Consider the following 26,863-nt stretch of genomic DNA (forward strand, 5'->3'; position numbering starts at 1 on the left):
ATCATGTCTCTAGAGTCTCACTGCTCAATTATCTGCCATTTAGGAGTTAAATCACTTTGTTTATACAGCCTTTGCCACACCTCCCTGCATGTGACTTACACAGCCTTTCTAAACACTTCCTGTAAAGAGAGATCTAATAACCTTCCTTCATTGTACACTCTGTTTAATTTAGAATTTCATATCTCCTGCTCGGTTATTAGCCTCCTAGATCCTGCAGGAGCCCAAAGTGTGTGATCAAAGTTCAATTTACAGCGCAGGAGATACAAACTTTTAAGGCAAGGCAACATCTGATCGAAAATTATACCTTTTGTTTTCATGCAGGCTGTGTCAGTCACAGCCAGGGGAGGTGGGGCTAGGGCTTCCTTGACAAAAACAGCTTCATTAAGCTAAAGTTGTCTTGTTGCCTATAGTATCCTTTTAACCCCTTAAGCACCAAACTTCTGGAATAAAAAGGAATCATGACATGTCACACACGTCATGTGTCCTTAAGGGGTTAAGCTGAATATTGAAGTGTTTTCCTATCCTAATTAGATTGTGTTTCCTCTATCTTTGAGTACTCAGGGTGACATCTAATGATCAGTGGACAACCTCAATATTGATCTATGTGAAATTTCAGATTATTGGAAGGGTTAGATATTAAGCAAGATTGTCACATTTTGCTTGAAGCAAATATAAACAATTTATTGTTGATTAATTCAAGCAGCTATAACCCTAAAATAATAGCATTATATTTAGCAAGTTAGATGTTTTAACTTGGGATAATCAAAGAAGACACTACACTTGTGCTATTAACATGCATAAAACATTTTAAATAAATGATACTGACCTTTGAAGTTCCTGTGTTTGCTCTACTTCAATAGGAACTACCAGTCCCTGATGTTCCCGTTTTTCCCATTCCCATTTTCGATGTTCCCCGTTCCCGGTTTAATGTGTGCTGAGCATTTGGGCAACACTGCCAGCTTAAAATTAATTGAACTGCTCTCTAAGCTGAACGCGTCTTAGCTACAGTGCACTGTGATTTTACAACAAGTAAATGGTTTTATTTAGACAAATTGAATTTATGAATTGGTTTTCTTATTTTAGGTTTTAATGATGTGAAGAGTCATGCACTCATACCCACCAATAATGCATAGCTTTTAAAGAACAGAGATATGAGGATAGAAAATGGGGACAACTGTCCAAAATGAGAAAGGAGTCAGTCATCCACACTATCATTACTACCCAGGTTGCTATGGATGTCTATCCGGTTCCTAATGAGAAGCCTCTTAGCCACAGGCCAAGTTCAAAGGTGTATCCGTCTCACAAGGGAATGTGATACCTAATAGGTATATGAAAATGTATGTAAGGCAGTGCCCTTCATCCGGCTGGCTGAGAGCCAACATAGCGAGGTTAATGTATTACAGCAATGGTTTTCTAAGTGCTCTATATTTCTATAAGAGCTACAGTTCAATCTTTAAGAGGGATGAACGTGAATAGCGTAGTGTATCAACATAATTGCAAAATGAGTGAGCGTGAGAAAACAACAAATGGATTTATATCCCGTGTGAAAATGAACTGCTAATAATGGGGGGATTTCCATTTTTTATTTATTTTTATTGTATTCTAAGGAGTGTGGCCATTTAAAACCACTTTTACTACAGTTATTTTGTATTTTTAAAGTGACATTACCTATACCAGGCACTTACATTTTTAGTGAAGGTCCAGGAATAAACGTGGATAGATGTAGCCATACTTGGTGTCCAACTTTCCAAGTTATGTTTGGTTAATGGAAGCTGCTCTTCAGAAGTTTCTGAATTGTATTTTGTTTACTTGGCAAAGAAAGGATGATGGTATGGGTAGCTGAATAGCGTACACTTAATTCCACTATGTATAACAGAAAGGATTTGACATTCATTGACATTTTATTTTACCGTATCTAATGCAACAGAATTTTCCTCTTATTACAAGCCGAATATTTTTCTCAACCTAATTGAAAAGGCAGGCTTCAGAAAACATTTAGATGGCCAATAACCAGCATTCTTTCCATGATTGTTGTTTTGTTAATGCAGAGTTGGGCTGCGGAAGCAGAACACTCAAAAAGTATTGTGTTCTCAATTCTTTTGTCATTGGCCTCAAAACCTAAGTAAGATTAGAAATTGAGGTTTAGTCTGTAAAAAGATTTGAAACGGACGTCAAGCTCTAAAAGCAACAAATAAGCTCTTTTTCTTTTAGTGAGAAAATAAAAAACTTTTTCCTTAGCATTTTTTTCAGTTTTCTTTGTTAGACCTTTTTTATTATTATTATTGTGACCTTGTTAAATCCTCTTAATAATGAGAAGTCAGGGTTTATTATGTCCACTAGCCAGAGCCGCTCCCTTCTTTTCACGTTTTATGTCGCAGCCAGACTTTTGAAAACGTTTGAAAAAAATTTAAAATACAAGGCTGAAATATTACGGGGACAGAAGTATTCACGCCCTTAATTCAGTCCTTAGTTGGAGCACCTTTGGCAGCGATTACGGACTCAAGCACCTAAAAGTTCACTACAGTCACCCAGGCCCCTTCATCTCAACGCATTGGCTTGGGTGCAGTGATCCTTTAGTTTTAACCTGAAATGTAAAACATTGCTGTGTTAAATTCTCCTCTAGTGGCTGTCAGGGAGATTTTGGTAAAGCTCAGATACAAACACACAAACACCTATTTTTTTCTATGGAAAACAAAATGTATGTCAGCCATCTTAGTAATTGTGCCACGGTAGTGTGTGTGTCAGAAGAGGCTGGCCATGCTGGCATACATACAGGGGTTGCGGCTGCGACCGAGGCCGGCCGCCCTGCGACCCCGGTATGTACGCCACTGCTTTAGTGATACCATTGATGATGCCATTCATGCCATAGTGATGATGACTTCATGTGTGATTTAATCAGTGATGTCACTAATATATCCTGCAAAACCCCAAAAGGAAAGGTTAGGTTTGAAAATCTTTTCAATATTTGAGAGCGTAAATCCTGGCCTTTACACGGAAGATGTTATCCACTTATGGGGCAGGATAGGAACATGCAAATTATTAAGTGGACACTATCTCCAAAATGAATATTTCTTTCTTTTCTCAGGGATGGGGGGATTTTTTGTATTTTTCAAGACAAAATAAAACATTCTTGACAGAATAGGAAAAAAGGACATATTACTAAAACTTGACAATCCCAATTTAAACATCAAATCAATGTGAAATTACATTGGGGCCTGGTAAACTCATATTAGTAACTTTAAATGGTTATGAAGCTACCAGATTATATATATTTTTCATTGTGCTGACTATTTTGAGAAGCGGAAAATCTCGGAAAAATATTTCCTGCGGACTTTGTTGCATTTTTGAAAATAATGAAATGAGATTGTATCGCTGTTGACTTTGAAGTTGGAGTAAAGCCAAGCTTTGCAAATTGGATTATGGAATGAAGAGTTTAGGGCAATTTTGTTGCTCTGCAAATTATGTTATTTCTGATTGTAATGAACTCTGAGATATCAAGCTGTGGTTTATAAAAGGGAAGATATTGTGTAACAGCTGAACTTTCAGATCCTCAGCTAACTTTTATCTTTATTAAGGAAGCTACTATGTACCACACTTGTGGACTTGTGATCATTCCCGATTTGACAAATATTTTCTGTTGTCCTTTGTTGACCTGCTATCTCTTGCCCGGTATTTGGACTATCGCTCTGATGTTACCCAAATCCCGGTTTTATTTTGCTGCTCTTGTGTCCTGCTTTTCAACAAAAGGACCTTTTACAGAAGAAAGTTACAGTAATTTATCACAGTGCATTGCAACAATAAAAATGTGCGGTATTTATTAAAGCAGTTCTGTCACCAAACATTATATATTAGCATTTTATGAAGATAAAATCTTTATGAAACGATTAAATTAACTGTCAAACCATATCATAAGACTAAATAGGGACTTCTTTGTCTCGTAGAGGGTTTGACAAATTTGCTTGGAATCTAGGAGCCAGCTAAAATAAAAGTTAGGAGCCAGGTTGTTTAACATAAAAAATACTCTTAAAGTGACACCATAGTTACCAGAACCACTGCAGGACTGTGATAGGGGACTGCGTGGGGGCCAGGGGGAGGACATTAGGTCCCCCCCCACCCGTCGCTCAAGGGTGGGGGCCAGAGGGGAGGACATTAGGTCCCCCCCCCCCCCCTTATTCTTAAGGGCCACTGTTTTTTGGTTTTTTTTTAACAGTGAGCAGCCACAGGCTGCTCACTGTTTAATAGACATGCCCCTGCTTGCGGTATTGCGAGTAGGGGCACAATTTACTAATACTAAGTAATTTTTACTTAGTATTAGTAAATTTGGCTGAAAGACCAATTTAGGTCTTTCAGCCTTTTGGTAGATAACTCCCTAATACCTTGGGAATTAGGGAGTTATCTACCAAGCGGCTGCAACAAAAGTCCTGAAATGCCGGAGTTCCGAAGTGTCTAAGATCTGAAGTGCCGAAGTCACGAATTTCGGAATGCCGATCCGAGCCGAATATTTCCCCCATGCACATGCCTACTGAATTCTCTTAATTATCTGAAAGAGAATTACATATGTCATCATACATATTTGTAAGAAACCTGTACCATTAGACTGGTTTAGGATGTACCACTAACATTTGCAGCATTATGGTCAATCATCATTACTAGTCATCACATGTTTCTAGATTTTCGAGTACTCCGTTTTCAAAGAGAAATTTAGCTACGTCCATAAATGTCACTGAAATGTCCTGCATCCATCCAGGTGTCCGTGACACATAGCTTACTCCTGGAATGGGGCTTAAGAGAGCTATTTACATGTTGGGGTCTCACAAACCCCAGCATATATTGCTTTACTAATTTTTCTTTCTCTATATATAAATGTTGAAAACCGCAATTTAACCCCTTAAGGACCAAACTTCTGGAATAAAAGGGAATCATGACATGTCACACATGTCATGTGTCCTTAAGGGGTTAAAATGGGAGTTATGGCATTTTTAGAGTTGTTAATGGATTGCTGCAGGAGCTTGGTCACCCTGGCTAGAAAACATTCCACCCTGATCTAGAACCATGGTACTCTCAAAAATGTTCAAAATATATATATATATATATTTTTTTTCCCCTGATATCAGTATTCAGTACTGATGTTGTATATGGGTAGTATCTGCTTCAAAATGAGTGCATTTGCAATTTAAATAGTATTTGTAACTTGACTGAAGTTTAAGACATAAAAGGGTTTCTTTTCTTTTTTTCGTATGGTGACCCCTGTGGCAGCTTTGTGTTATTATTTTAGAACCCTGCTGGAAACCAGCTTTGCAATTAGTTTAAGCTCGTTAAGGCAGAGAGGTGCAACTCCCACTGAAGAGAAAAACTTGCAAAAAAAAATAAAAAATTGATTATGTGATTTGTTTCAACAGCTTTTGGAAATGAATTTTTTTTTTAGTTTTGTGTGTCCTCAAAGCTCTCGTTAAAGCAGCAGTTTCGTAGATTCTAAACAGACAAAAGTGTTAATGATCACACTATTGATCGATATTTGCTTTGGGGTAAAAAAACAAAAAAAAATTCAATTGTGTGTGTTGTATTAGTCTGTTATTGTAACGGGGTAGGCAACCTTCAGCACTCCAGATGTTGTGGACTACATCTCCCATAATACTTTGCCAGCATTATGGCTTTAATAGCAATATGGGCGATGTAGTCCACAGCATCTGGACTGCAGAAGGTTGCATACATCTTAACTTAACTGGAAAATATGAGTCTGGAACACGAGATGTGTGGGTGAGAATATGGAAATGACTTGACTTACATCACTACTGATGTGTCATCCTGTCATGCACGTCACGATAACACACATCAGTAGTGATGTAAGTTAAGTCACTTCAATACCCCCCACCCACCTACCTCCTGTCCCTGTCTCATATTTTGATATTGATAAACGATAACCAATAAGTTTTATTTCATGCAAAGTATTTAGAAAAATGTGGAAATGATCATTTGCTGTAGATTTTTCATGAGATCCTCAGTATTTCGACTAAGTCATGTTTTGACCTCATGAATGCTTTTGTTTGCAGCGATGACAAAATGGTGGAAGGTCAGCAAGAGGAGGAAGAGGAAGTGGTGGAAGTAGAACAAGAGGAAGTCGATGACGACGATGAAGATGGTGATGATATTGATGAGGAGCCTGAGGAGCCATTTGAAGAAGCCACTGAAAGGACCACAAGCATTGCCACTACTACCACAACCACTACTGAATCTGTGGAGGAAGTTGTAAGAGGTAATCTGACTAATAAAACATTAGCAAAGCATTTATACTACTGCGTTAAGCTCTCCTCAAAGAAGATGTTACTTTTGTAGCAACTGAAGAAACTTGACTTTGTCAACCCTCACACTAGACTAGGGGTAGGCAACCTTAGACATAGCAGATGTCGTGGACTAAATCTCCTATAATACTTTTACAGCCCTAATGCTGGCAAACATTAAGGGAGATGTAGTACACAACATTTGGAGTGCCGAAGGTTGCCTACCCCTGCACTAGGCATAACAAGTATTTTTTTTTTTTTTATTGATTATGACAAAATAACATAGACAACAATAAGATATAAAATATTAATGTAAAGCAAATTAACCAGTGGCAAATTAACCATGATTTTGCTTTTAATGGCCTTGCTATTCATCTCAGTCGAGCAAATGGCCAGTGGGCTGATGTGTAGGCCATGTGCATTCTATCAAACTTCTATTACTTAAAAGGGACACTATAGTCACCTGAACAACTTTAGCTTAATGAAGCAGTTTTGGTGTATAGAACATGCCCCTGCAGCCTCACTGCTCAATCCTCTGCCATTTAGGAGTTAAATCCCTTTGTTTATGAACCCCAGTCACACCTCCCTGCATGTGACTTGCACAGCCTATGCGATGTTGATAGCTTGCTAGACCCTGCAAGAGCCACCTGTATGTGATTAAAGTTCAATTTAGAGATTGAGATACAATTATTTAAGGTAAATTACATCTGTTTGAAAGTGAAACCAGTTTTTTTTTTCATGCAGGCTCTGTCAATCATAGCCAGGGGAGGTGTGGCTAGGGCTGCATAAACAGAAACAAAGTGATTTAACTCCTAAATGACAGTGAATTGAGCAGTGATATTGCAGGGGAATGATCTATACACTAAAACTGCTTTATTTAGCTAAAGTAATTTAGGTGACTATAGTGTTCCTTTAATGCTTGTGATGTCATTTAATATATAAATGCTAGTAACAATATTAAAACTGACAAGCAGGCATTTATTCATTTTAGTGCTTTTCTATATCTAAACTTTTCTGTATGGCTCTACATTAGTTACTAAACCCACAAAAAATGTTAAGCTCTTCTGCCTTCATATAGAACATAGGATCTTCGATTTCTGAAAAAGGCAATGTTTTTTTTTTTTTGGGGGGGGGGGGGGGGGGTTTCGGAGTAACTAGTGCACAGCTAAAAAGTTCTTGCAGGGGTTTCGGCAAAAATGTGAATGTGGTGCATTATTTGCATGCATTTACACACATTTAAATTTCAGGATTTGGGTGACCTTTACCATAGATATTTATTTTTTAACTGATATAAAAGGTCAACGTGGTAACAGTTGAGAGATTTTGTTTGTTATGGGAGGTTTTTTGTTTTTTTGTTGCCTCCAAAGAACATACCGAGCTGTGTGTATTGAATTAACATTGAGATATATATTTTTCATTTAAATTAGGCTATTAACTCTTTTTCCTGCAAGATTTCCAGCATACATGCACTGTTCCTCCAGAGAATGCACAAATAAAAGAACATTTTGAAATAAATAATTTAATATTGTTCTCTTAAAATCGTCAGAGTGCAAGGAGGCGTTTTTCAAATGGAAATATCATTGTAAGCAAATGGCATAATTGTAAATCATTCTTTTTAGCGTATTGTATTAATGTGATCCCATTTTCCACGAGAAAGCAAATTATCTTTTATGTTTGAAACATGACGTTAATTGTCAGTTCCATAGCACAGATGTGCACAGTTCTCCATGTGACAAAGATTACTGCAATGTATCTGAAGCCACTGAGCGCATATTTATACTCCTCATTGTCAAGGAATACATTTTGGAGGGGAAGCGGGTTGTTGGCTTTAGATGGATACAATTTAGAGCAGATCATCTGATGTTTACATTATGGTAGCAGATGTACAGACCAGGGGTACTCCAATGTCTGATCTCCAAATTTCATAAAAATAGAATTACTTTGGTTTTAGCTGTCACAGAACGCAATGCTTTAAAAGGAACATGGGAATTGTAGTTCACTTTAATACACAGGTTGAAGGTGATAGCAGAAACCTTCTCTTTCATAGTTAAAGGGACATGCCATGCACCAATACAACTTAAGTGCATTTTGTAGTGTTTGGCCTCATATTCATTGTGTATTTTTCTCCACTTATCTCTTGAGCATTAAGGGGGCACAAATGTATCCGATTTCAACAGCATAATCCCAACCCCCTTGGCGACATTTCCTCTTTTCACAGAATGTCTTCCTAATTGGGAGTATGCAGTGCACTTACATAATTTGGCCAATGAGAGATCAGTATAATTACCAATAGGGATATTGCACTCTCCTGGATCCCAGGGTGCAACCGGGCCTGAGATTGGCCAATCACAGTGTGATTTGCAAAAAAAGTATTGATGGTCCAGGCATTCAAATTCGATCCAGTGGGCAGATTTATTGGTGCAGAATAAAACGTTTCTTGACAATAAATCTGCCCATTAGATTGAACTTAAGGGTCACCTCAGCTGCATGATTCTTCCCCCAATTCAAATCACTGTCCACTTAATATCTGCATATTGAGCATTCTGTAGCTCTTGAGTCAATTTGGTGCAACAAAAAGGGCTAATAAAATATTATTTATCTGTATTTTGGATATTTTATGAAACAGTTCAACTTCTTTAATATCCCATCCCAAGACTTTACCCACAATTTGCTGGCTCCATAACTATTACAATAAGTCCTTTAGGATTCAGTGAGACCATGAGGGTATCCAAACAAGCTCAAAACAAGAGTAAAAGCCCTAATGACTTATTTTTCTATAATTGTGGATATAAGATATAAAATGTCATGCGAGTATGAAAAATCCATTGCATATAAATTCTTTTTCTCCCACATACTTATATGCTCACGTGATTTGAACTGAATACATAGTGTTATATAAGAGTATAATTGTAGGAAACACATTAGATTATATGCCATAATTTTACTAGCACAATATGTGGTTCAGAAAGGAATTCTATAAAGATAATCCATGTTGCCATTACATAATATTGTGCAAGGTTGAGTAATTTATTAATTTAACAGTTAAAGATTCTAGATATCATTAATAAGACTTATCGTTGTGCTCACCTTTCATTTTGTGGATTAGAATTGCTATATAATAGATGCCTATAACATATATATATATATATATACTTTTTTTTTTTCTTCTAACTTTGGTACATGAACAAGTTTTTTTTTTGTTTTTTTTAACAAAATAAAAACAAGGGGCTTTTAAACGAAACAGTGATTTGTGATGATTTGACAACCGACTCACAAAGGCCACTAAAGATGAATTGGATTAAATGGGAACTCGGCCGAGTTTGGGAGTTTTCTCAGTGCTGTTATTTTGACCTGTGTTTTGGAACTCACAACTCACTCTTAAGTGAATACCTGTAGTCTTTGCATAGTGACAAATGTCAGAGCGGAGAGATCTACGGTTTATTGGTATACAAAGCTGGATTATATACAGCAGTTGCTAGATCCCAATGTGTTTTCCAGGACACACATTACTTCTTTGTGCTGATGGGCACCACCTGAAAAGTGTTGAACAGTATGCAACATTCCAAAGCTCATGGGTGAAATTTAGAGCAGTTTCCTTGTGCTTCTCTGCATTCTTTAGCTAATGCATACAATATATAGTCTCACCTTTAAAAAGTACCTTCATTTGTGAGTTTTCCAGATTTGGAAACAGATCAGGTAGCAAAGATACTCACATTCTATGTACTTACATCATCTGACATCATCCCATGCACCCCTTACCAGTAGGAGTTTGTGGGATAGGTATATGGGTACATTTTATCAATCACATAGGATGCCTGAACTATGGTATCAGCTGCATTGAGACTACCATCTGTTTTAGTACCAGATCCATTCACACATCACTTTTGTAAGTGCTGCCAAGCATGACCCCCCAGCTCAGGCTCTTTCACAGAGATTAATTACTTTCCTGAAGCATATAACTTCTCCACACGACATAACGGCACTTTTCACTTGCTGCCCATAAGGAAACTCATGTTAATGGGGCAATCCTGATTATAGATCCAGCCGTAGGTATTTTTTTTTCTCTCCATAGGGTGATATACAGACAATATTATATTCATGCTAAATCTAGTTCTTCACATCTTATAAATAGAGGTGTGCTCTGAACAAGCCGAGACCGGCCCTTGCCGAGCAATGATCACCCGCTGGTTTTATGATGTGACCGAAAGGAAATGCGTACAGTTCATTTATGGAGGCTGTGGCGGGAACCGAAACAACTTTGACTCTGAGGATTACTGCATGGCAGTCTGTGGCAGCGTCAGTAAGTGGACCTCTTCAGCCCAATGGCAGTCTGTCTTTCTCTGTTGCATCGGGCTCTGCTTCTTGTAATAAATCACTTTCCCAGGCTCCATGTTTCCTTCTCAACTAACTAACCACATTTGTGTGCGCTGTGTTCTAATATACTACATATTAACAATCTCCGTACCTGTATAGTGTGTAACACAATGTGGGACATGCACTAAGCTGTATTTCTTACTCCAATGCTATTGTTCCCTGAATTGCATTTTATACATAATCCATAAAGTGTAGACTATGGTGATTATTTCCATTGTGATTACTCACAATTACTCTATATTCATAACCCCATTGTGTATTTTTTTAGTTAGAATTTGATATATCCTTTACGTCAAAATGTGGAGAACACAGCATTGTTTTCCATTGTTTTGCACCCTCTCCTATTACTGATGCTTAATTCAGTGTATACGTCAGTGTATGTGACTTCTCATATGCACGAGCCATGGCACATGTTCAACTCGTCTCCAGTCCCAGTCGTGGTTCAGTTAGATTAAATGAAACAAGGCATTCTAGGAATTGGATTTCATGTAACCTTATCTACTGATACTGAAAGGTAAATCTGCTACTCTGGTGACTCGGTCCCTCTGGTCACTATTCTCCAACCCTCGATTGTCAGCTGAATATTCAGGGAAGAATTATGGAAGCGTAATAACCAGACACACACTCTTTGCTTTCCAAAAATCTTCTGACAATGTATTCAAAATGCTCTGTACTTATACAGTGTTTGTCACGAACATTGGTTACAAAAAGGTTACACAAGATACATAAAAGAGGAAGTAGTTTCTGCTGTTACGTTCAATAATCTATTCTTACAAAATATCACATGTACATTGTGGTTAAAGGACCACTATAGGCACCCAGACCACTTCAGCTTAATTAAGTGGTCTGGGTGCCAGGTCCAGCTAGGATTAACACATTTTTTTTTTATAAACATAGCAGTTTCAGAGAAACTGCTATGTTTATAAATGGGTGAATCCAGCCCTCAAATCCTCTAGTGGCTGTCTCACTGACAGCCGCTAGAGGCGCTTGCGTGATTCTCACTGTGAAAATCACAGTGAGAGCACGCAAGCGTCCATAGGAAAGCATTGATAATGCTTTCCTATGAGACTGGTTGAATGCGCACGCGCGCATTCAGCCGAATGGGAGGAGAGGAGGAGAGCTCCCCGCCCGGCGCTTGAGAAAGGTAAGTTTTAACCCCTTTCCTCTCCCCAGAGCCCGGCGGGTGGGGGCACCCTCAGGGCACTATAGTGCCAGGAAAACTAGTATGTTTTCCTGGCACTATAGTGGTCCTTTAAGCGCATCCTTTCACATAGAAACTGTTATAGCTTGTGACTTCCTTTCAGTTATGTTTTGTAAGCGGTTCTGCAAAAAGAGCTTGCTACTACATTTACAAAATAATTCAATTTATACAATACTGACAGATTAATGTTTAATATTCCTTAAGATACCATTTATGTTGGAATCGTCTTGAAAAGGGAGAAATAAGCTGGTCTGAAAATAATGTTGAAATAGCTTTTTAAATAGATAAAATTTATATTGGAGAATACGTGCACATGTACACAGGTGGATGAGAGGATTAGAAGGGGAGCACTTTATTGAGATCCATATACAGTGTATAGCAGGTTACTCTAAGCTTTGCTATTAGTACTGGCACACCATAATATTCCCCCTAATTGTTGCCAATAGCAGCGGTTTTTAATAGTATGTGTGTGTATATATGTATTTATTCCACAAGTGTTCTCAATACCAGGTCCAGAACAAACCTGAGAACTTCTTTGTCACAACATAGCTCTACAATAAGCCAAACGATCTTGCATTTGATGTGCAATGCACGGTTTTACAATGATATACCATCACATACCTCGAGGGCTCTCTAAATCTTTGTTCATTAAAGAGAATTCAAAGCACGAATATCAGGATTTCTGTGTCTATAACGATCCCAATAAGCATTTAACAAATACATGTCTAACATATCAAACTTTTACTTTCCCCAATAGAAAAGATTTGTAAAGTGTTTATAGGATTTAATATCCCTTGTAAATTAGAGAAACATTATATATATATATATATATATATATATATATATATATATATATATATATATATATGAGAGAGAGAGAGAGAGAGAACACAGGCTAGCACTCACGGTCATGTAGCTTAAAAAGTAGAAATCTTTATTCAGTTATTCTCTATATATATATATATGAGAGAGAGAGAGAGAGAGACACATTTGCTGGGAGTTTTCTCTCATGGATTCTTCGGAATTCCAAATTGTATCTCCACTCCTGAGCTGTGCTTTCCTTAACGCCTTGGAAAGTCCTGATGAAGAGAAATGAATACACCTTATATTTTGTGTTTAAACTAACCTGCCATAGGTATGATCTCCCAACACTATCTCTCTAGGAGATGCTTCAGAGATTGCTATTTCGATTGTACAATAAGAAATTTTTCTCATGCCTTTATAATGCATGCTTTGTTTTCCGATGATCAAAAAGATGAGATTTATAAATGAAGCAGTGCTGTGTGACTACAATAAGAAACAATGATAGAAATAAAAATACAAAATATAATGAACACATCTATCCAGACGTTGCTTATCAATACATGGCATTGGTAAAGAGAAATGCGTTGGGTTAAACAGTGTTTAAAAAATTGCTCTTTGATTAAATCAATTACTGATTGTATTATAGAAAGCTGGGAAAAGGAACGGAGCTAAACCAGTGCACATATCCCATGCTAACTTCTTGGCCATAGGTGAATAGTGTCACAGGACTTGCTCTGAAGACTATGCCTTTGGGAACTTTTCTTGACTTTAATGGTGTAAACTCATCAAACTAAAATGTATTTCAGATGTGGGCATGAAGTGCAGGTGGTGGAACTTGTCTCGATATTTTTTTATAAAACACCTTCTTAACACACTTTGCACAAACATGATATGTGAGCATGCCTCTTGGTCAAATGCTTTTTACATTTATTTCTTTTCACAAAGTGGGGAAAAACAAAATGTGAATTCCTTACCGTAACCCAGTTTCGTTATGTTGTATTTATTAATTTGAGTGTTGGCTCGGGTGTACAGAACAATCGGCCTAGTTTAACTGAACAGGTCTGACCTTTGCTGTAATTAGTTCAACTGTAATTAAAATAAGACACACTGATTCCACAGGGAATCCAGATGGTGAGAGGGCAAGTCAAATAAGATGATATATAGAATGTGGTGTGTAGGATAAAAGTGTCTCTGTCACCATCTGGAGTCTTTGCATATTTTAGGAAGACCCAAGACAGTGACTGCTCTGCTAGCAGCACTGTGTCCAAAGGGTGCTGGGGAAGGAGAGTTATACTTACCTGACCCTGCTTATCACAGCTGCTGCCATGCTCTTCCTGTCACTGCTCTTTAGCGTCTGACCTCAGCACTTTTCTCTCGCACATTCATAACACTAAGGCCTATGGAGAAGACCTCGTGATCCTCTCAGCCGTCACTAGTGAACTTTTTCTACTATAGATTTGCAACTCATTGTAACCTCGATACACATTCGGTCAAGAGAAGATTGGTCAAGTGTTTTGGTGGCCATATTAAATTTTTCTCTGAAACTGTTAGTTAAAGCAATGCAAAATTTGACAGACGTGTCCACTAATATGTTTTCTTCTACTGTGAAAATTGTATTATCATGTGATTTATTATTACTATGGCAATCCTATCACTGTGCTTTAGGTATCATGTGACCTTTCCAGCCTCATGATACCGAACCCCCAACCCCCCTTTCCATATTACATCGATTTATTTATATTGCTTGCACTAAAACACACATTAAACGTAATAATTTATGTGCGTGCCTTTAAATTCAATCCCAATAATATCTCGCAAGGCTGCAGATGTAATCCAATGGTATTTGAATAATACCAAATTGTAAGTGAATTTAACTCCTTAAGGACACATCTTCTGGAATAAACGGGAATCATGACAGAATATTTCCATCATGTGTCCTAAAGGGGTTAAAAGAGTTTTTCGTTTTTGGTGTTTTTTTTTTTTTTTTTTAAATAAACTTATTTCATTCTAAAGGGGAACTCAAAACACCCACTCGGCTTAGCTGCAATATGGAAGTTAGGTATTGGGGTGGCCTATTTTGCTAAAGTTTGTTTTAGTTTTCCTTCAACCAAGCATCGAAAGCTGTGCTTCATAAGTCTACGTCTATCAACTTTTCCTTCTCCTCCAACCTGTCGTCTTTTTGCTTCAATAATACGGAGTATGAAGACATCATGTTGAGATGCTGATCAGCACGGTTGTCTGTGAGTTGTAGATCAGTGGTGCATGTGTCTGTTATTTGCAGTAGAAAGCTGCTGGCTAAACTGTAGAAACATCTACAGAGATATGCAGTCGCGTCTTTAACCCCTTAAGGACAGGTGACATGTCATGATTCCCTTTTATTCCAGAAGTTCCTTAAGGGGTTAAAAGTCACATCTTTTAAAAGTTGAAAGAATATTAACACTGTTTAATAGAGCACGTGTATGCGCACTTGGAATCTTCTACAGCAGTGCTGTACACACGCACTAACCATCTGGCAAAGTTTGTAATTTTTATTTTTTTTTATACTTTTAGCACAAAACAATAGTTTTAGTTATTGGTTAGAAAGTGACTGTTTCTGTTTAACTTGGCGGTTCGCTGTTTTTTCATTGTATCCATGTCTGTTTGTGACAAGTCTACGAATTACACAAGTCAATATTCTCTTTAATATGGAATGAAGACGGCATATATAATCCCCCCCCCCTCCCCCCCTGTGATTTCTGATGGAAATATAGAGAATAATGTATCTAGAACTACCAAATCACCATTCTTTCAGCTACTTGCTAAAAAAACAACACACTGTGCATTGTAGGCAGTGACAGGTTTGAAATGTAGACCCATAAATAAACAAATCTTTATTTTTTTTTCTCTTTAGAAATGCTTTCATTTGTAAGGTTAGTACAATCATAGAAACACTGTGAAACCCGCAGATAGAAATTTTAAATTGCATTTTTACTGAGAACACAGGGAGGAGGGAGTGGGTTTTCTATATTTTTTTTCCTTTTTTCATTTATGTACTTTTTCAATAAATTTAGCCTGTGGCAAAATATATATCTCCCACCAGAATATTAACTGCAGTAATCCACTGAACAGTAATGATTTCTGTACCGTAAAGGCCCAGAACAAATGCATCATACAGCTGAGCTCGGTAAATGTAGATATAATTAAAAAAGGATTAAGGAAGGCTTGGAATACTGTTGTGGTGCAGCAATTAGACGCTTCTCATATAAAAATCATATTTAAAAAAAATAATAGTAATAATAATTGCTAAATTTGCAGCAGTAATTCATGACCCCTACAGACACTGCTGTTGGTGTATAATTGAAGAAATTACCTAATCTGCTCCAAAAATATATCTGTTGTAAACATAGGTTTCAAATCAGAGTTTGTCGCACAACTGTGATTATAAATGGATTGGGTCAGCATTGGCAATTTTCTATATATTTAATTTTAACAAGCATTTGGATTGGATTGGGGACATGGATAACGTTCCTACACAAATGAAGAGGTCCGATGTCTTAAATATAGATTAATGGATCTCATCCTGGCTTGAAGGTAGGTTGTTAAAGTACATTGGTGGCCTTAGTGTCCGAAGTTAATTTAGTTAAATAGGACATGGTCCCAATGTAGTCTGAGTGGTTCAGTGAACACATTGCTCTGCCACTCATAAAAGTATCTTTATTGGAACTATGTAGAGCAAGCAGAGAAGTGATGATGCCAGTATTGAACTTTTGTGTAATGTATGCCCCCTAACATTTCAAATCGAGAAAGAGGGACACTTTAAATTTAGGGGTGTGAGTGGGGAAGTGGCCAGGGGCAGGACTGTATTGAGAAATTTTAGGTCACTTGCTAATATTAACTTGTGCAAAAAAAAGTGTAATTTAGAACAAGATCAGTGTATCCTATTTCTTTAGACTGATTTTTAAACACATTTCTTGTAGTTTTAAAAACTCGTTGCTGGGTGTATTAATGCTGTAGAGCGCTGTTATACAGTCAGAAACACCAACGATATGGAGCTTCTAGAAAAGAGGAACATTAGGATAGAAAAGAGGGAAAGAGGGAAAGAGAGATTTGGGCCCCAAATAGGGACTATTCCTCCTAAATAGAGACACTTGGCATATATGTTAATGTGGATGCTTCAGTGATCATAAGTATTGCTGCAAAGCAGAGAAATCTTATATTAGAATCTTGGTGTCTATTTATAGCCCATTATCTACAGTTCTACAGCTCTCAATGTACTTTGTAGAGTTAGGTGTGCTTGACATTACAGAACATTACCATTGAGCAACCAATAGACATTTACCCAGTCTACTTCTGGCAATATTACTTTCAAGAGATATTTCATATGCCTAAGCTTGGAACTGCAGATCTTACTATATTTACCATGATTCTCGGATTTTTGTTCTGTTGGTTAAAGGGATTCTCTAGTGCCAGGAAAACATTTGTTTTTCTGGCACTGCACGACCCTGTAGTGCCCCTCACCCTCCAACCCCCCCATCCCAAGTTGCTGAAGGGGTTAAAACCCCTTCAGTGACTTACCGGAGTCCAGCGCTGATGTTTCTTGGTGCTGGTCAGACTCCGCCTACTCTCCTGATGTCGGCGGGGGAGACCTAATGCGCATGCGCAGCAATGGCCGTGCACGCGCTTTAGACCTCCCCATAGGAAAGCATTATTTAATGCTTTCCTATGCGGATTTCGGCGACGCTGGAGGTCCTCACATAGCGTGAGAACGTCCAGCGTTGCTTAAAACACTTTTCGTGTTATATGAACACGGAAGTCTCTCTAGTGGCTGTTTGCTTTAATTTTGTTTGCTTTCATGACCCTCTGGCATTGGAGGGGTTAATTTGTTGGTTCTAATAACCCTCCTCTTTCTCTGCTTAATTGGATATGCAGCTGTCACTGACATCACAAAAAAAGGGGGCGGCTCCATTTTTCCTTTAAAAGGAGGCAAGATTTCGGTCTGATCTTAGCTCTTGACAAAGGCACATATAAGCGCCGAAACGCGCGTCGGGTAGATGTTCCACTGGTCATTTTTGATACTTGGACAGCTTTTGCATGCCCTGGCAACTTGCTATTACTATAAATTAACAATCTCCCTGGGCAAATAGGCAGTTTCTATTTTTAGGCAGTAGTAGATGAGCTGGTATCAGCTATTTTAGGTAGATGATAGGCTTCCTTGAAGCAGCAGTGTTTATCTTATTTCACACTGGCTATATCTAGTTTATGAGGGGTTGCCCTGAAGCAGTTATTTACATATTTATTTAGCTAGCTTTTCTTTACTATTGACTTATCTCTGTATCTTCAGAGTGTATCCATGAGAGCAGGGCCGGATTAACATAGGGGCTGATAGAGCTGCAGCTCCAGGCCCAGGCCCAGGCCCATGGAATAGGCCCATTGGTTTAAAAAAAAAAAAAAAAAAAATTAATTTTTTTTTTTTCTTACACACTACTCTTAGGGTTGGCAGGTATTTCTCATGTATTTCGTAGGGTTGCCAGGTATTTCTCAGAAGTATTTCTCAGGTATTTGAGGCTGCCTAGCCGGTGCCGGTATTGCAGTAATACCGGCAATACAAATGTCTGTCTCAGTATAAACATACATTATTCTGCAATACCAGCGCCGGCCAGTAGGGGTCGCTGTTTGTATGGAGAGAGGCAGTGATAAGAAGTTACGGCATCTCTCTCCCTGCCTCTCTCTACTCACTGATCCGCGGGGAGCAGCTCTGCACAGAGACTCCAGACAGCAGCTCCGAGACATGGGGACGCTGAGACATTGGGACACTGGGGAACATGGGGACCCTGAGCATGGACGTCCGCAGGAATTTTTCGGGGGGGAGGGGAGGGGGCATAATTGTAATGACATCCATGCTTGGCCCCTTTTTGACAGTGTCATGAAAGGGAAGGAGCATAGTCATTTTCACATAAAGCAAGGATGAATAGCGTTTTCACAACTATGGTGTCAGGAATATATGTTTGTATTCCTGACACTATATAGTGTTCCTTTCATCAAATTACATTCTTTACATTACATTACAAACATTCTGGTCACCATAACAACTTTATCTAAATGAAAATGCTGTGATGCAAGGAGGCCCCTGGGTGCTCTTTCTTTGAAGGGGTGAAACCGCTCTCAAATGGTTTACCCCCAAAGGCTTCCTTCAGCTCCAGATCTCCAGGTCGCTCAGTGGTATTCGACTTCTGAAACAGAGTGTCAGGAAGTGCAGATTGACGTTGGGCATGGGTGCCGCTGATTGGCTAGAGTGGTCAGCTGACACTCTAAGCCAATCGCTAGTTCCCGATTCATAAAAATGTTTTACGTTTTTATGAATGGGGAGCTACTGATTGGCTTAGAGTGCTAGCAGACCTATCTAGCCAATCAGCGGCACCCCTACCCAGCAGCCCTCTGTGTTTCCTGACACTCAGTAAATAAAAGTGAACACATTAACACTGATATTGTTTGTTTTTACCTGGGGACATGAGAAGGTCCAAAGTTTCCCTGCCAGGCCCAGATACCAACGCCTTATGATGTGGTGTCCAGAATGAAGTGCTCCAATCTCATTTTCTTCTCCTTCATTTGACACAGTCTTCTTTGTCTTCTGAGGCTCCTTCTGCTCCTTTACCTTTCTGCTACTTTCTGCTTATTTTGTGCCCTTCTGCTCCTTTCTCTTTCTGATCCCTTTCTGCTCCTTGATGGCTCTTCCTGCTCCTTGATGGCCCTTCCTGCTTCTTGCAGACTCTTCCTGCTTCTTACTGCCCTTCCTGCTTCTTTCTGCCCCTTCCAGCTTCTTGCAGCCCCTTGCTGATCCTTTCTGTTCCTTCTGATTCTTCCTGCCCCTTCCTGCTCCTTGCTGCCCCTTCCTGCTCCTTGCAGACCCTTCCTGCTCCTTGCAGACCCTTCCTGCTCCTTGCAGACCCTTCCTGCTCCTTGCAGACCCTTCCTGCTCCTTGCAGACCCTTCCTGCTCCTTGCAGACCCTTCCTGCTTTTTGCAGACCCTTCCTAATCCTTTCTGCCCCTTCTTTCTCCTTGCTGCCCCTTCCTACTCCTAGCAGACCCTTACTACTCCTTGCTGACCCCTCCTGCCCCTTGCAGACCCTTTCTACTCCTTGCTGACCCCTCCTGCTCCTTGCTGCCTCTTCCTACTCCATGCTGCCCCTTCCTACTCCTTGCAGACCCTTCCTGCTCCTTGCAGACCCTTTCTACTCCTTGCTGACCCCTCCTGCTCCTTGCTGCCTCTTCCTACTCCATGCTGCCCCTTCCTACTCCTTGCAGACCCTTCCTGCTCCTTGCAGACCCTTCCTGCTCCCTCTTCATACTCCTTGCTGTCCCTTCCTACTCCTTGCTGCCCCTTCCTACTCCTTGCTGCCTCTTCCTGCTCCTTGCTGCCTCTTCCTACTCCTTGCTGCCTCTTCCTACTCCTTGCTGACCCCTCTTGCTCCTTGCAGACCCTTCCTGCTCCTTGCTGCCTCTTCCTACTCCTTGCTGACCCCTCTTGCTCCTTGCAGACGCTTCCTACTCCTTGCAGACCGTCCCTACCCCTTCCTGCTGCCCCTTCCTATTCCTTGCTGACCCCTCCTGTCTCTTGCAGACCCTTTCTACTCCTTGCTGACCCTTTCTACTCCTTGCTGACCCCTTCTGCTCCTTGCTGACCCCTCCTGCTCCTTGCTGCTCCTTCTACTTTACCCTCCTGCTCCTTGAAAACCTTTCGACCCTTTCCTGCTTCTTGCTGCCCCTTTCCATTCCTTGCTGACCCCTCCTGCCCCTTGCAGAACCTTTCTGCTCCTTCTACTTTACCTTCCTCTATGCGGTCTCCCCCACCCCCCATCCCTCACTTACCTGCTCTGTAGGCTGCCTCTGTGCTGCTCCTCTGCGGTTTCAGTCATGAGAGAGAGGCAGGGATAAGCTGTAGCTTCCTGCCTTTCTCCATTCACAGCGCCACCTACTGGCCAGCGCTGGTATTGCACTGTATTCTCACACTAAAACGAAAAATAGCAGCACAAGCTGAAAAATCCGGGGGGGGAGGGCAAGTACCCCTCTTTACCCCCACATTCGAACACCCATGACCCTGAGACACTAGGGACACAGTGGCCCCATGTCTCCCAGTGGCCCCTAGTCTGTGTCCCCATGTCTCCCAGCCACTGTCCCTAGTGTCTCAGTGTCCCCATGTCTCTAAGTGTCCCCTAGTGTCCTAGTGACATCAGGACACTGGGAGACATGAGGACACAGACTCTAAGGGACACTATAGACATGGGGTTACAAACACTAGGGGACGCTGGGCAAAATGGGGACACTGAGAGGCATGGAGACACAGGGAGACATGGGGACACTGGGCGACTTTGAGACATAGGAGACATGGCAGTGTCCCCATGTCTCCCAGCCAGTGTCCCTAGTATCTCAGTGTTCCCTAGACTCCCAAAGTCCCCTAGTCTCCCAATGTCTCTGTGTCCCCATGTCTCCTAGTGTCTCAGTGTCCACTAGTATAAAAGAAAAAATCTCAGGCACTCACTGTGATAGATTTAGGCAGGTTTATTGGACACCGCAACGTTTCGACCTGTACCCAGGTGTGACGAAACCAACCTCGCCACTGGGCATTGGAGAAGCCTGGTTGCCCGCCTCCTACCTGCTGACTATGGCCCCTGGATTATTTGGGGCATATTGTATTTTATTGTGCAACTGCTGGCCCTTTAAGTACAGTGAATGGTATTTTATTGTACTGCTGCTGGCCCTTTAAGAACTGTCTGGGGACATATTGAGACTTCGGGTAACAATACCCTTTAAGACTATGGCCCCTGAAAACGTATGGACTTTTATTGGTGTGTATGGCCCTTTAAGAACCGTCTGGGGACATATTGTGACTTGGCTGAACAATGCCCCTTTAAGACTATGTCCCCAGACCTGTAAAATAACTTGTTCCTGGCTTTCCCCCCACTTGATTCAGTAAATAGGGCTTACTGAACCAAGTACCACACAGGCGGACCACCCAGAAGTTAAAGTGTGCAGGCAATTTACCTCCCAGGCTGTGAGGTTACTGCCGGTTAATTGCACGTGGCGGCGGCCATCTTGGTTTCCTCGAATGCGGTCAGCGGTGTATGCTAAAGATTCTGTGGAACTAAAATCGGCTACACATTCTGCCGAACACCGCTGACCCTTACCTTCTCCCATACGGAACTTGCAGCTCCAGAGACTAAGTCCCGTTCGAAATGGGACTTAGTCGTTTTTTCGCATGAAATTGACCGACCGCACAGCCCAAATCTATGGAACTGTTTTGGGCAGGAAATTGTGCTTGCGGTCGGTCATAAAGGACTTCCAGCTAACTTTTGATCCACTGGAGGGATTTGGCTGATTTTTGGAAGGGTTTATGTTTGAAGTGTGCTGAGTTCAAATATGTAATTGTTATGAATATTGGATGTAGGGTTTTCAAGTTATAGCACATGTATAAAAACTGTATTTTCCCTGGCTGTAATAATTATGTTAACTGGTTATCTGAGGGGAGGGAACTTGTGGGTTGTAACCGTTATGCTATTGGCTGTTTTACCCCGCCCCTGTGGGCGGGCTTTTATGTGTAAGATGGAAATAAAAGCAGACTGGGTGTGCTAGCACCTCAGATCATCTTGTACCTTCATGAAGTTTCGGCTCATGTTTGGGGGGATTGGAGAACTACACTCTGGGGATTGCTATAATCACTATACTCCCCAGGGTATAATCGCTGAGCTCTGCTAAGAGCTGGTTCCTGTTCCTGCGCTCTGGAATTCGGAGAGGTCCATCTACTGGAAGCGGGACCCTGGTCGTGGGTCCAGAGTGGGTAGCGTGGCGAGACCCCAACCAAGCTGCGGCGGTTCGTGGGAGTCTACAGTGATTATGGTGTCTGGTGGAGTGCTTGGAGACCTCGGAAAGCACTAGGAGCATCCGTCAGCGGAGGGTACCCGGTCGGGGTGCCAGCGGTTCCATGACACCAGGTCTTTATCAAGTCTCCAATTTCCCCTATGTATCAGTGTCCCCTATGTATCAGTGTCTCAGTGCCCCATGTCTCTCAGTGCCCATAGTGTCTCTGTGCCCATAGTGTCTCAGTGTCCCCTAGTATTAAAGAAAAAAATCTCAGGCACTCACTGTGATAGCTTTAACCAGGTTTATTGGACACCGCAACATTTTGACCTGTACCCAGGTTTTTATCAAGTCTCCAGTGTCCCCTATATATCACAGTATCTCAGTGCCCCATTTCTCCCCGTGTCCCCTCGTGTCTGTCACCCAGTGTCCCCAAGAGTCTCAGATTTCCCAGGTCTCCCAGTGTTCCCTAGTATCTGTGTCCCCATGTCTCCCAGTGTCCCAATGTCTCTCAATGTCCCCTAGTGACATGGGGACCCTGGGAGACATGAGGACACAAACACTAAGGGACTGGGAGACATAGGGACACAGACATTCCCCCTTTTTGTGTATGTTCGCCCTTTCGGCCGTTCTGGTTATGTGATTTGTGTCAGTAGCCCACCCTTTTACCGCATCCATAGACTTCCTGCTTTACTGGACACTGCTGTTAGGGGGTATGGGTTTACTTGAAAGATGAAAGCATGAGATTAGCAAAGGGTATGTGTTTTCTCATAGTTGCATCCTATGAGTTTCCCTACTGCATCATCTCCATCAGATACATGACGTTTAGGAGGTAGGACTGTTTTAGTGTTTTTGGTCAATAAGATTTTGTAATTAGGCCCATCATAATTATCAGCACCAGGCCCACTGGGCTCTTAATCCGGCCCTGCATGGGAGTACTTGTTACTTAACTTATGAGTGGCCCTATTTAGGTCTGCATATTTGTCTATCATCTATATATTATATATTGGCTCTGAGCACTTGACCATAAGGGACATTATAATAGGGGCAATTTCATATTCAATTGCTGGTTTCCCGGCTGTTATAGTTTCTATGCCTGGGGTTTACTGCTTTGGATTACACCATGTATTCCAATTTCCTTTTCTTTCTATGGTTCCATAATGATTAGTTAAGCTAATTGATAAGACAGAGTCACTGGTTAACACCATACAGAGCCGCCTTTACTCAACGATTTCTGCATATGATCCATTACACTGCCTTAGGATCCGTCTGCTATTCTTTATCTACATTGATTGTACTATACCAGACTTCCCTAGCCCACAGCAGTATCAGATTCCGTTCACCTGCTTTCTGGTCTATTTCCAAGCTGAGAGATCATTCTGACTATGTATATAGGATCAATCTGCTTGTCCAGTTTTATATATTTTCAATTTTTTCACTTCATCACATTTTTCTGGCACTGTGTTTTTGTGTGTGTTTTTGTATCATCCTTATAGGGATTTAATAAAGTTGTGAATTAATAGGATTGGTATTGGGCTTGTTTCTCACTAGTCTGTACTATTCTTCTTATGAATATCTATGTTGGGTTATGCCCTAATTACCCCACAACCATTATGGACTCGATGTTGGATTCCATTTCATCGTGTTTGTATATCTATCGTATAATGCCGAATACATACACTATTTCACTTTCGAGATGTCGATGCTAGTTTTTTGACATGTAAATTGTATGGGCTGGTTGTGCTTTACATGGATTTCTTACATTTTACAGACACGTATGGTACAAGTATCTGGCATGTTTTTGTTGACTTGAACTTATTAAGGATACCATGCACACTTGGTGATTAGACAAAGTTACCTCTCTATGCACGTCGGGCAGGACTTGCAGTAATAAAGTAATGCTAGAATAGAAGGGTCTTTTAAGTAAAACCTCAAATGTACTGAATACAATTTCCCCCCCGGAATCTATTGAAATCCATTGAAGAAAGACATTGATGTAACTGGTGACATTATAATAGCATATTTAAGTGAAAATTTGAATTTGTGTGGGATTAAAATTGGGGGATCTGTCATCCTGTGATTTCAAACTACTTAGAAAAAATATTTTCTGTCTCCATTGGAGATGGAATTATCATAAAATATCCCAAAAGGAACACATCTATACCTCTGCAGATCATCTGTAATAACAGTATTTATCCCCAGACACAGACAATATCTGAACAGTTATTTTTTCTTAAAATAAATTAATACCTTGTTTGTCTGCGATTTAAAAAGAAAAAAAAAAAAAGGGTCTGTGCACGGATTTGTGCTTGTTCAATACAGCTTTGAGAATGTTTTCTGTTTATCCGCTTGTTATGTTACACATTGAGGGGTATGTTTTTCTGCCTGATATAACAGAATGCAGTAACAATTTTCATACTAACCACTGTTATTAAGAATTCTGAAATCCTTTACAATTGTATCAACCAGTGTTCTTGCACCTCGCTACTGGTTTAATGTCTCTAATTCTCTACTGTATGCTATCGAGTCTGTGTAATTATCATACAATTCTTTACCCATTCCAGTCAAACGTTTAATCTGCTGTTGGTATTAAATATAAATTACACCAGTGTTTTCACATTGTATTATTTTGTACGTGTAATAAGATACTTTTGTTTTTGTTTGTTTTTGTCACACCCTCCCTTCTTGACCCCATTCCTCAGTTCCCACTACTGCGGCCAGCACACCTGATGCTGTCGACAAGTACTTAGAAAATCCAAATGATGAGAATGAGCATGACCGATTCCAGAAAGCAAAAGAGAGATTGGAAGGAAAGCACCGGGAGAGGATGTCGGAGGTAACGAAGAATAGATTTCACTCGGTTAAATGCAGATTCTGAAATACATAGAGTATGGTACTAGCATGTGGCCTAAAATAGTTTATATGCAGTGAGCTAGCTGTTAGGGATGTGGATTCAAATTCTTGTTTCATTTGGTAATTGTTCATGCTCGTAACATTAAGCCAATCCAAATCCAATTCATGGTACGTGCCATTTTACTAGCATTAAAAGATTGATTAATTCTGTGCCTCCACGATCCACACAAACCAAGCATTCATTCTGTTACTGTAGCTTTGTCATTGTAAGTGCAACTTTCCTGTGTTTTCTTTTTGAAGGTAATGAAGGAATGGGAGGAGGCTGAGCGTCAAGCCAAGAACCTTCCAAAAGCAGACAAGAAGGCTGTCATTGAGGTAATGCATTGGTATATGTTAGATGCTACAAGTAATAATGAAGACAGACAATATATTGATATTTCCAAATACCTTGTATATTATGTGTGCTCTGCAGGTTCAATGTCTGTGATAATGTGCGTTCATGGTTTTTTTTCCCCTCTGTGCTCCTGTCTATATGTCCCCAAATAAGTACCAATAAAAATACATGAAAATGACTTCTGTCATGCAAATACAGCATTGCCATGTGAGGAGAACTGCAGGTCTGATATGACTCTCAAGGATACACTGCTCTCACTATACAATATGTCCACCCACATTACTATTTATTCATTTCCACACTTCCTTTTATTTATTTTTTATTACTCCAAATATTCTTGCCATTCTTAGATGTTTAAAGGGTTAATCCAACCCTTTTTAACTTTCAGCTTGTTTGCTATTTATTGGCCTATTGGGCATTGCGAATAGGTCCCACCCCTACTTTAAAATGTAAAAAAAAAACATTATTATTCTTTTTGTTTTGTTTTTTAAAATATGATTCACATAGTGGAGGGAGGCAAGAAGTGGACAGCACAGAGGGAGGGAAAAGCGAGCATCCCCTCGTGGGCACGGTGCCTGCAAGGGAGAATATTAAGTCCTTTGCCAGCATGTAGTGATGGCAGAGTTCTGGGCTGCCAAAGTCACTTGTGCTAAAGGTGTAACTAGCCCCCAGCCCGCGAGTGAAGAGATCTCTGAATGTGCGGAGTTTCAAGCAGAATCAAGTTTGTTAGTACTTTATTATTTTTATTTTTTTGCTTGATAATTATCATTGTGTTGGCAATGCAAAGTGCTCTTCCGTTGAATGTTATATGATGGAGACCTAGTTAGAGAAAGAGTACCCCTGCTTTGCTGCATGGCACTGTGTATAAAAGGTTGTTTACTGTGGAGAGCAGTGGATCACCTGGCCCATCTTTATGTAATAAGGATGTTAAGTAATCTTTTGTTCTCTGGAAGACCATTCCATTGGAACTGTGTGATCATAAGGATCTAGTTCAGTTTTGAGAATAATTCAAACCTCAGTTTCACAATGACATTGAAAATAATGCACACAATTTGTTTGAAATGCGTGTTCTAATGACCATATCTAATCTCTAGACTTGCAGAATTACAGTTCTAAAGAGTCAGCCG

General features: G+C 40.2%; 1 protein-coding gene across 4 annotated transcripts in view; it reads left to right on the forward strand.

The window, feature by feature from the left end:
* Nucleotides 1–26,863, forward strand: part of APP (amyloid beta precursor protein) — a 185,391-nt gene that overhangs the window by 119,355 nt on the left and 39,173 nt on the right. For 2 of the 4 annotated variants that reach the window (XM_063448265.1, XM_063448275.1), the window contains exons 6-9: nt 6,051–6,253; nt 10,411–10,578; nt 25,192–25,325; nt 25,643–25,717. In XM_063448265.1, coding sequence (XP_063304335.1) covers nt 6,051–6,253; nt 10,411–10,578; nt 25,192–25,325; nt 25,643–25,717 — 580 coding nt within the window. The remainder of the gene's footprint in view (nt 1–6,050; nt 6,254–10,410; nt 10,579–25,191; nt 25,326–25,642; nt 25,718–26,863) is intronic. The other 2 variants (XM_063448291.1, XM_063448283.1) reach the window with 1 other exon arrangement.

The sequence above is a fragment of the Pelobates fuscus genome, chromosome 1 (genome assembly GCF_036172605.1).
Source record: "Pelobates fuscus isolate aPelFus1 chromosome 1, aPelFus1.pri, whole genome shotgun sequence".
NCBI classification, from domain to species: domain Eukaryota; kingdom Metazoa; phylum Chordata; class Amphibia; order Anura; family Pelobatidae; genus Pelobates; species Pelobates fuscus.